This window comes from Vipera ursinii (assembly GCF_947247035.1).
Source record: "Vipera ursinii genome assembly, chromosome: Z".
In the NCBI taxonomy this organism is placed as follows: domain Eukaryota; kingdom Metazoa; phylum Chordata; class Lepidosauria; order Squamata; family Viperidae; genus Vipera; species Vipera ursinii.
In genome coordinates this window covers 69,081,520-69,093,098 of record NC_139517.1, presented here as the reverse complement: position 1 = coordinate 69,093,098, position 11,579 = coordinate 69,081,520, and the positions used below count along the sequence as shown (strand labels likewise).

At 36.7% G+C, this 11,579-nt stretch overlaps 1 protein-coding gene across 1 annotated transcript in view; it reads left to right on the top strand.

Annotated features, from left to right (window-relative positions):
- The window catches only part of NME8 (NME/NM23 family member 8), a 36,616-nt gene extending 25,566 nt beyond the window's left edge, over positions 1–11,050 (top strand). Inside the window, exons 10-13 of the mRNA XM_083377581.1 lie at positions 869–976; positions 2,459–2,607; positions 3,779–3,923; positions 10,774–11,050. Of these exons, the coding sequence (XP_083233707.1) occupies positions 869–976; positions 2,459–2,607; positions 3,779–3,923; positions 10,774–11,023 (652 nt within the window). The 3' untranslated portion in view covers positions 11,024–11,050. The remainder of the gene's footprint in view (positions 1–868; positions 977–2,458; positions 2,608–3,778; positions 3,924–10,773) is intronic.
- The last annotated feature ends 529 nt before the right edge of the window (positions 11,051–11,579 follow it).

Sequence of the window (11,579 nt, the reverse complement as noted above, 5' to 3'; positions counted from 1 at the left end):
AGCACCAGCACCAATGGGCTCCTATGTGAATTTTGTTACTATCCAGGATTATTTAAGAAGGGCAGAAATTCAATTGTTGGATTGAGGCAATCACCTTGACTGCTTTGGTCCCAGTCCCTGTAGATACACCTATTATTGCCCAATGTTTGATTTCATCATATAGTCACAATGTCTGTAACAATTTAATTTAGCAATTTTCAGGGATAAAACATGCACCGCAAACATTATAAAACTCTTGTGTTGAGACTGATAATCATTGTACTTATCCTGATCAATCATGAAATTCCAAATTAATTTAGATAAAATCTTTTGAATGTATAGGAAAAATATTCTTAAGGCAAAAATTCTGTGAAGAATGTCTTGTTGTGAGTAGTAATTGTAATTATAACTTATTATAGTTATAATGGAGAATTTTAGCTTAGTGATTAAAGTTTAAAATAACAGAAATAGCATGGATTTGTAATTATTTGTTGAGAAGCAGTCTGTCTAAATATAATAAGTTCTGATAAATGCTTACCTTAATGCTGATATCTTAAACCAGGAGTCTCCAACTCTACAGCTCATTGACCCTTCATGAAATTTGAGATTGTTCATTGACTCCCAGAAGATGTTTTATGTGAAAACAATTTTAACAGTATCATTTTAGCAACAACTATAATAAAGGATAATCTTATCAACCCTTCAGGTCAATATTTATTACTTTGGAGAATTTTGCCTTAAACATATTTGTATGGTTTTCTTTATAATTGTAAATGTTTTTAATTTTATGAAGATAGATAGATAGATAGATAGATAGATAGATAGATAGATAGATAGATAGATAGATAGATAGATAGATAAACAAGCAAGCTATATTTGTCTTGAACAGTGGGCCAACTCTTGTTCTTGCTTTGGTACGAGAAAATGCAATCCAAAAATGGAGGGATTTAATTGGCCCAAAGATAGTCCAAGAAGCAAAAGAACAATACCCCCAAAGGTAATCTTTTTTATTGTAATAGTGGCATATTGAGAACTTGTTTTATTTTCTCTATTGAAATTGTGCACTCTTGTGATGTTTATGATAATAGTGCCATCATCTGGATAGTATCTTATACTACTTCAGCATGTTATGACAAATTTTAATATACAATACAGAAATAACTTTGCAAGTGACACTTCTCTGTGGGCACTTCTCTATAGGAAACCACTTGTTAACTTAGAAGGCACAGATATAATTTTCAACAATGTCATTACACATCTTTAAAAAGGACATTGCATTAATATTGTCCAAGCAGGAGCTTACACTCATGTATTTACAGAAAGTGCAAGACAAAATGTGCAAGATTGTATCTATTTTATATATTACTGGCACTGTAGTTTAGTGACTGAAAATGATTACATTCTTTTTTTACATTGTTATTTATTAAGTTTGTATTTAATAAATATTATTAATTATTCAGTGAAAAGTTTGACTTCTAAATAAAACGACTTCAGTAACTCATTTATTGATAACCTTTGGATTGGTTCCCAAATTATTGAATAAAAAGTCACTCCAGGGTTGTCTCCCATTATCTTTCAGAGAACCTCAGTTTTTCAAAATATGGCTTACAAACAAGGACCAGACCATGAGAAACATTTTGTAGAGCCCCTGAAGGAGTCATTTTTCCCCTCCCTATCAATAGCAGAAGAGTATCAACATTCATTATACTAAGATTCACCATTTAAATAAGAGAAACTGGCTATGGTTAAGAAGTATTCTCCACTGCATCTGTATTGCCATATGCAGAAATCCTTGAGTAATTACACTGTTCAACATTTATAAGATTGTCCTTTAAAATGTCAATGTTTATTATTGAATGAGATTTTCTTAACTGATGTTGAATTTTACTTAAGGTGATATCTATGGACAGATAAAGTGTAAAAACATCCCTCTGTCTACAAGATATTTGCTAATAATCACCAAGTTATTTTAGTTTTCTGCTGTTGAAAGGAATGTTTATATGAATCTCAATTTTAACTTTAGGTCAACCCTGTGGTTGGTGTTCCAGTCCCTTAAAACTTATTTCAGGAGAAAAGTGATCTGTTCACCTGATGCTTTATTTTCAGAGTTTGCCCTGTCATTGCTTTCTTTTTTTAAGATAACAAGAAGCCTGGGGGCAGAATGTTTATCTGAATTTTCTTACTGAATCCTTATAGATACAGTTATTTTGCCATTTTTTATCTGTCCCTTTCAAAAGGAATGCAATGAGAATGTATTGTAAAACAAAACATTGAAATAATTCTTGGGATAGTACTTTCACTGATTTTATTTGGCACTTTGAATGATGCATTGATCAAATTGCTTATTTCAATATTAAAGCATGCTTTGACCATTCCCTTTGACACTACAGATGATTTTTTAAAATGTTATCTGTATCAGAAGCTGGCAAAGAAGGAAGGCTTGGTGTCTTTTTTTTATTTTCTGACTTCATTGTTCCAGTTTACGTGCTGAGTTTGCAATCCAAGATTGTCCAATCAATCAGCTGCATGGCAGCAAAAACATGAATGAAGCTACAGAGGAATTACAATTCTTCTTTCCTGTAGAAAACACTATGGCTCTCATTAAACCCTCTGCTTTTGAAGAGAAAGGTAAGATTAGTATTATGAGGTGTTCATATTTTTCTCTGTCCCTGTAATTGCCTGTAAAATAAATTATACCATTATAAAATTATTTCATCCCCATCTGCATATATCAACAAATATCTTCCTCACACAGTAATATACATAAACATACTGTTCTCCCTCTACTTAGCAGCAACAGTGAGAAAACAAAGACAACAGACAGAGTAAGGGTAAGAGGAGGCTAGAAGAAAAAATAAAATGGGAGAAAAGTGGGTGCATAAAAAGCAAAGGGAAGAGGCAATTAGACGGATTAAAAAGACAAAAAAAAGACACTGAACCTTGCTTAGGCATTACAGGTAGTCCTCAATTTATGACATGTTACTTACTGACTATTTCAAGTTGTGATGGACTTCCCCAAAGCTACCTCCAACCCAGTTTTGAAATTCCAACAATTGATCCTACCCCTGTGTTCATGTGATTGCATTTTGGGCACTTGGCAACCAATTCACAATTACATCCATTGCTGTGTCCCATAGTAAAAAACCACCCATTGAGTAAAATGTGTTTGCTTAACAACTGCAGTTTTCACTGAACGACAGTGGCATTCACTTAACAATCACAGCAAAAAAGGTCATAAAGTTGTGTAAGGTCACATGGTGACCCCTTGACTGGGACAATTTATGGCTATAATTTCAGGCTCAGCTACAGTTTTAAGTCACAAACTAACTGTACAGGGTTAACATTAACTAGGCAAGTAGCCACTCCCATGCAAAATGCTAACCTCCAAGCAGAGGCATATGCGGGGGAGTCCTTAAAACCTCAATATGGTAGTTTCATATTAAAGGTTCAGGGCTTCAATTACACCATTCTGGTTGCCATCTTAGGTTTTTTACACACATACCCTCAACGGATGCTTCTGTTACCATATTTTCAGCACCCATGTCTGCAGTACTGTAATTTTCATCTGCTAATTATTTTGTAACAGATTTTTTCATTCATAAATGTAAAAGATCTCATTTCACAGCCATCATTTGGGAATAACACATTCATATAAACAGAGAAATTCTGCAAGTAGCAGAAAAATAGTTACTTTTTGTCAGTTTTTACACATTTGAACATATTTCATAGTTCAATACTATACTATGCAATACTTTTAAGATTGAAATAATGAAATGTTGATGTCCCCCTCTTCTTTTAGATAAAATTATAAATGAAGTAAAAGATGCTGGATTTCTAATCTCCGAATTGAAAGAAGCACACATAAGTCCTGAAATAGCAGCACAATTTTATCAAGATCATGAAGATAAGCCATATTATAATCAACTAGTGGATTATATGTCAAAGTAAGTGCCAGTTTTTTAAAAAAACAAAAACAAAATTTGATGAAAGCAGAACTGACTTTAAATTTGTCTGACAATATTTTTTTTTGCCAGTCTGGCATTAAGATATCAAAGAAACAGTTTATTTCTTTTGCATCATTTTAACAGAATAACAGAGTTGGAAGGGACCTTGGAGATCTTCCAGTCCAAAGGCCCTCTTCAAGCAGGAGGCCCTATACCATTTTAGACAAATGGTTGTTCAAACTCTTCTTAAAACTTCCAGTGATAAAGCACCCACAATTTCTGAAGGCAAGCAAGCCATTCCTGCTGATTAATGGTTCTGTCAGGAAATTTGTCCTTATTTCGAGGTTGCTTTTCTCCTTGATTAGTTTCCATTCATTGCTTCTTGTCCTGCCCTCGGGTGCTTTGGAGAACTCCCTCTTCTTTCTGGCAGCCCCTTAGATATTGAATGCTGCTATCACATCATCCCTAGTTCTTCTTTTCATTAAACATATCCAATTCTTGCAATTGTTCTTCATATTTTAGTCTCCAGTACCTCCAATCATCTTTATTGCTCTTCACTGTCCTCTTTCTAAAGTTTCGACATCTTTTTGATATCATGGTGACAAAACTGGAGGCAATATTCCAAGTGTAGTGTTATCAAGGGATTATAAAGTGGCACTAACACTTTGCATGATCTTGATTTTATCCCTCTGTTAGTAGATGATCAAAAGGCTACTAGATTTTAAACAATCAGCACTTTGAATTGATGAATTATGGTAAACTCTTGAACAAATGGAAAGCCTGTGATTAAGTCCCTCAAGAAAAACATTGAAAATAAGCCTATGCTTTGGTTTCAAAAGCACCTTTTAATCATCATAGGTTCTCTCTGCTATGTCATTTCCAGTGACATATGTTTCCTTAATCATATTACCCTTAAACGTATTTAATAATGACTGAAAAAAATATTAGAATTTTTTCAGAGTAACAATCAAAACCAAAGCAGGAAAAATCAAGCTCTGAATGCCAGCTGTGTATTTTTAAGTATTGGGCAACTATATATCTTGTCAAAAATTGCTGATCTCCCCCACATCTAGTTATATCCATGCAGCTGATCTCCTGCCCCACAGAATATAGATAGCTAAATAACTCAGGGTTCTCTGAGAGAAAAAAGCAGTATTCTTCCTGCAGGCTGGCTACATTTACTAAGGCTGGCCACTGGCTACTTCCCAGTATAGTATAGGTATAAGAAAATGCTCATTCCACTTGATTTCTTATTTGTTCAGTAAGAACTGATAGAATTCTGATATGTTTTCACATAGTTCTTTGACCCTCACTCCCAGCTTGCATTGATTCATGATTGTTCTTAACTCCAAAATGCCATCCTGGTGAAGCCATGACATACCGAGTCTCTTTTCAGTCCTCTAGTAAAATAACACCATGGCAAATTCAGAATTAATGTCCATCTCTTCTTTTTTAACCATTTTTGTTTACAAAATAGAACATGTTTTAGGCCAGTAGGCTCTACTAATTTTATTGCTATCCATACAGAAGCCTTCTTTCTCCTTCTATTTTAATTTTGTTTACTTGATTGTCACCCATCTCAATAAGTAACTCTGGCAGTTTGCATCATAAAAACAATTAAAACAATACAAACTATAAATATATATTGCCATGGATACCAGTATGCAGTAATCTAGAAACAGGCAAGGAATATAATCCAGTCTTCATGATCTTATGAAAACCCAGCAGCTTATAGGTTATCTTAATCCCTGAAGATTATTAATGTTCTTTATTATTGTTGTTAGTAATAGTATTATTATTATTAATTAATGATGAAGATTACAAATATACTCTATGCTTTTGAATGTTCTACAGGGCAGAGCGAAGAATGCATTTCTCCTAGTCCTTGGCTGATGCTCAATTTGCCAGATCAAATTGGACAACTAGAAACATCTAGGAAAAGATAGTTCTTAGATAACACAGCTCCAAGCCATGAAGGGTTTCGAAGGTGATAACCAGTGTCTTGATACACTAGCAGCCAGTGCAGCTCATGTAGCAGTGGTATAATATATATCAAATATCTGACACCATTGACTACCCATCAGCCACATTCTGCACTATTTGAAGCTTCCAAATGCTCTTTGAGGGCAGCCCAATACAGAGTGCAGTGCAGTAATCCAAATGAGAAATCACAGAGGCACAAATGACTATAATTAGAGCCTCCTGATCCAGCAAACGAAACCAGAATGCCTATTAATAAGCTTCTTTGATAACAATGATTTTGTGTCCACCAAGTGAAATCATTAATTTTTGGGTACTTCCAACAACTGCATTTGCCACTCTCCCTTGATTCCATTTTGTCATCTTTTCAACAGTTGAACAGATTAACTTCTGATTCAATTATAATGTAATATAAATGATAAAACCCCTTCATGGATTACTGTCTTGTCGTGGTGAAGGGGCTTGCACAATTCAATGAAGCTATGAGCTATGCCATGCAGGGCCACCCAAGACGGACAGGTCATAGCAGAGAGTTCTGACAAAACGTGATCCACTGGAGAAGGAAATGGCAACCCACTCCAGTATCTTTGCCATGAAAACCCCATGGACAGTACCAAAAGGTAAAACGATATGACGCTGGAAGATGAGCCCCTCAGGTCGGAAGGCGTCCAATATGCTACTGGGGAAGAGCAGAGGGCTAGTACTAGTAGCGCCAGAAAGAATGAAGTGACTGGGCCAAAGCCGAAAGGACGCTCAGCCGTGGGTGTGTCTGGTGGTGAAAGGAAAGTCCGATGGTGTAAAGACTTTTTCTCCATAGGAACCTGGAATGTAAGATCCATGAATCAAGGAAAGCTGGACGTGGTCAAACAAGAGATGACAAGACTGAACATTGACATCTTAGGAATCAGCGAACTAAAATGGACAGGAACAGGTATACGACTGCGGGCAAGAATCCCTCAGAAGAAATGGAGTAGCCTTCATAGTCAATAAAAGAGTAGGAAAAGCAATACTGGGATACAATCCTCAAAATAACAGAATGCTCTCAGTTCGAATCCAAGGCAAACCATTCAATATTACAGTAGTCCAAGTCTATGCCCCAACCACCAGTGCTGAAGAGGATGAAATTGACTGGTTCTATGAAGCCCTACAGCACCTTATAGAACTAACACGAAAAAATGATGTCCTTATCATCATGGGGGATTGGAATGCTAAAGTAGGAAGCCAAAAGATAACCAGAATAACAGGCAAGTTTGGCCTTGGAGTACAAAATGAAGCAGGGCATAGGTTGACAGAATTTTGTCAAGACAATACGATGGTCATAGCAAACACTCTTCCAACAAACCAAGAGACGGCTCTACACATGGACGGTCAACACAGACGGTCAACACAGAAATCAGATTGACTATGTGCTCTGCAGCCAAAGATGGAGAAGCTCTATACAGTCAGTAAAAACAAGACCAGGAGCTGACTGTGGCTCAGATCATGAGCTTCTCATTGCAAAGTTTAGGCTTAAACTGAAGAAAGTAGGGAAAAGCACTAGGCCACTCAGGTATGAATCAAATCATATCCCTGTTGAATATACAGTAGAGGTGACAAATAGATTTAAGGAATTAGATTTGATAGAGTGCCTGAAGAACTATGGACAGAGGTTTGCAACATTGTACAACAGGTAGCATCCAAAACCATCCCAAAGAAAAAGAAATGCAAGAAAGCAAAATGGCTGTCTGAGGAAGCTTTGCAAATAGCTGAGAAAAGGAGGAAAGTGAAAGGCAAGGGAGAAAAAGAAAGATACGCTCAATTGAATGCAGAATTCCAGAGAATAGCTAGAAGAGATAAGAATGCCTTCTTAAATGAACAGTGCAAAGAAATAGAAGAAAGCAATAGAATAGGGAGGACCAGAAATCTTTCCAAGAAAATTGGAGAGAGGAAGGGAACATTTAATGCAAAAATGGGCATGATAAAGGACCAAAACGGCAGGGACCTAACAAAGGCAGAAGAGATTAAGAAGAGGTGGCAAAATTACACAGAAGAACTATACAAGAATAAGCTTAATGTCCCTGATAATCACAATGAGGTGGTCACTGACCTCGAGCCAGACATCCTAGAATGTGAAGTGAGGTGGGCCTTAGAAAAGCTGAGCAACAACAAAGCTAGTGGAGGTGACAGTATTCCAGCTGAGCTATTCAAAATCTTAAAAGACGGTGCAGTAAAAGTGCTACACTCAATTTGCCAGCAAATTTGGAAAACTCAACAGTGGCCACAGGATTGGAAAAGATCAGTTTACATTCCAATTCCAAAGAAAGGCAGTGCCAAAGAATGTTCAAACTATCGCACTATTGCACTCATTTCACATGCTAGTAAAGTTATGCTTAAAATCCTACAAGCTAGACTCCAGCAGTATGTGGATCGAGAACTACCAGAAGTACAGGCAGGATTTCGAAGATGCAGAGTAACTAGAGATCAAATTGCCAACATACGCTGGATCATGGAGAAAGCTAGAGAGTTCCAGAAAAACATCTACTTCTGCTTCATTGACTATGATAAAGCCTTTGATTGTGTGGATCATAACAAACTGTGGCAAGTCCTTAAAGAGATGGGTGTACCAGACCATCTTATTTGTCTCTTGAGAAACCTATATGTGGGCCAAGAAGCAACAGTGAGAACTGGACACGGAAACACTGATTGGTTCAAAATTGGGAAAGGAGTCCGGCAAGGCTGTATACTGTCACCCTGCCTATTTAACATATATGCAGAGCACATCATGAGAAAGGCAGGGCTAGATGAATCAAAAGTTGGAATTAAGATTGCCGGAAGAAATATCAACAACCTAAGATATGCAGATGATACCACTCTAATGGCAGAAAGTGAAGAAAAACTAAAGAGCTTCTTATTGCGGGTGAAGAAGGAGAGTGCAAAACGTGGGTTGAAACTAAACATTAAAAAACCCAAGATCATGGCATCCAGCCCTCTCAATTCCTGGCAAATAGATGGGGAAGAAATGGAGGTAGTGACAGATTTTATTTTCCTGGGCTCCAAGATCACTGCAGATGGAGAGTGTAGCCAAGAAATTAAAAGACGCTTGCTCCTCGGGAGGAAAGCCATGACAAATCTAGACAGCACACTAAAAAGCAGAGACATCACCCTGTCAACAAAAGTGCATATAGTCAAGGCTATGGTCTTCCCAGTTGCAATGTATGGCAGTGAAAGTTGGACCATAAGAAAGGCCGAGGGCCAAAGAATTGAGGCCTTTGAGCTATGGTGCTGGAGAAGACTCCTGCAAGTCCCTTGGACTGCAAGGCGATCAAACCAGTCAGTCCTAGAGGAAATCAACCCTGACTGCTTTTTAGAAGGCCAGATCCTGAAGTTGAAACTCAAATACTTTGGCCACCTAATGAGAATGAAGGACTCACTGGAGAAGAGCCTAATGGTGGGAAAGATTGAGGGCAAGAGAAGAAAGGGACGACAGAGAATGAGGTGGCTGGATGGAGTCACTGAAGCAGTAGGTGTGAGCTTAAATGGACTCCAGAAGATGGTAGAGGACAGGAAGGCCTGGAGGAACATTGTCCATTGGGTCACGATGGGTCAGACATGACTGCAGCTAACAACAAATAAATGATAAAATTTTATGGAACTTGGGAAAGGGGTCATTTCTCCCTCAATGAAAACTCTTGTTTTATTCTGCCTCTCAGGGCCTGAGTTTCAATTGCCAATGAGAATTCAGGCTTGACACTATTGCATCACCTACTTAATTGCCCAGCAAAAGTAAACAAGCATGAAATTGTTGACATTTTCAGTAGGGGAAGGAGCCATATACAAACCATCAGGTGTCTGATTCTTTTTCTCTTTCTTGGGGAGGAGATATTTGTTTTTACAGAACTTGTGGCAGCTGGGTGGGACAATGTTTTTCATGCGTTATTCTCAGTACTGTTCAGTAAGTAACAATTATAGACAATATAGAAATGTCTGATTTCAGCCCTATCCAGAAATTCACTTTTTAATTTTGTAGCTACTTCTTTCCTGGAATCATGAAAACCAGAATCTGGTTGATAAGTCTTAGGTGCTTCTGCCCTGTAGGATATTCTTCTATTTTATAGCAAATACCAAGTTCCAGTACCATGAAAGTTTTGTAAGATGATTAAAAATTCTGGATATTATTCTCTGATTGATTTCTGTCATGTCTCTGGCATCTCTGTAGATCCCACTTCCAACATTTTGTCAGCTGTAGCAGTCCACATTACCTGCTTGCCTTCAAATAGTTTTGGTGCAGAGATTTCGAAACCCAATTGCCCAATTGCAATTTTTGTTGTTTGACAAAAGAACATTACTGAAGATAAATTGTATTAACTGAATTTAATTGTGTGATGTAATATGATGTGGTGATGTGCTGTGATGTGAGCAATTTTGTTTTTGCTCTGGCAACAATAACTTTTTGAAGAATGCTATCTAACATTCTCTTTTGAAGAACAGAAAAAGAGAACTTCTTTTACCTATGGAGCATCTTCATATAATTGAATGTTCGGAGGGAAGGAAAGTCAGCAAAAATGGGACTTCTATTTCTTGCACATGATATGACGTGATATCATAGTTTTTTATATACATGCAGTACAGGCAGACTGACATACAGCAAAGCACAAATGCAAGCAGAGATGGACTATTAAAGAAGTCATATACTGTTACATAATGTATGTTTCATAAGCCTTGGCTTCTGTAACATAAACCTCTGACACTGTGAAATAATCAGATAGACAATGTACCCCAAATGGACTAGATTTGTTTATATCATGCAGCATTAGTTATGTCAACTTAATGTTTTCATTGCAAAATCAGATTGTGAGCATCTCATACATTGTTGGTTGTATTGCTTTTCTAGAGGCCCATCAATGGTTATGGTTCTAACTAAAGAAAATGCTGTGGAGGAATGGCGACAATTAATGGGACCAACAGATCCAATGAAAGCAAAAGAAACACATCCTAATTCAATACGTGCTAAATTTGCAACTGATATTATGCAGAATGCTGTTCATGGGTCCTCAAATGAGGAACATGCTAAAAAAAGCATTAACTTTATCTTTGGAGATATTGATTTAGAGAGCCTAAAGTACAAATACATTTATATGTAAATTTCAGAGATGACCTGTTATCAACAATAAATGATCTGTACAAATTAATAAATTTACATATATCTTTATTAAATATCATGTTACTAATTAGAAATTCATAAGATCCCTTCAAATTAAGAGTACTTCCTCCATTAAGAGTACAATTTTAACATATCATCAATTTCATACAGAATATAAATTGGTGGCAGCATATTAATACCTGTAATAATATTGTTAATAATTGGCACTAAATCCCAATACAAGGAAGGCAATCACAAATATTCAAACTTCTCTTGAAGAACTGGGAAATAGAAGAGGTGATGATGTGAAAGAGCCTCAAATCAGGATACGGAATCAATGGATCCTAGTCACTTGGCCTATTGGTTAGAACAGAGAGGGTCAGATGAGAAAAAAGAATGTGAGGTGGAGTTTTATAGACCATTTAGCCCTTATTGACTATTTCATCCTTACAAAAGTGCAAGTAGGTTTTTTCATTATTTACTTATTTATTTATTTGACTTGTGTGCTGACCATCTTTCCTAGAAGTGACAGGATGACCTACAAAAGCCAGTAAAAC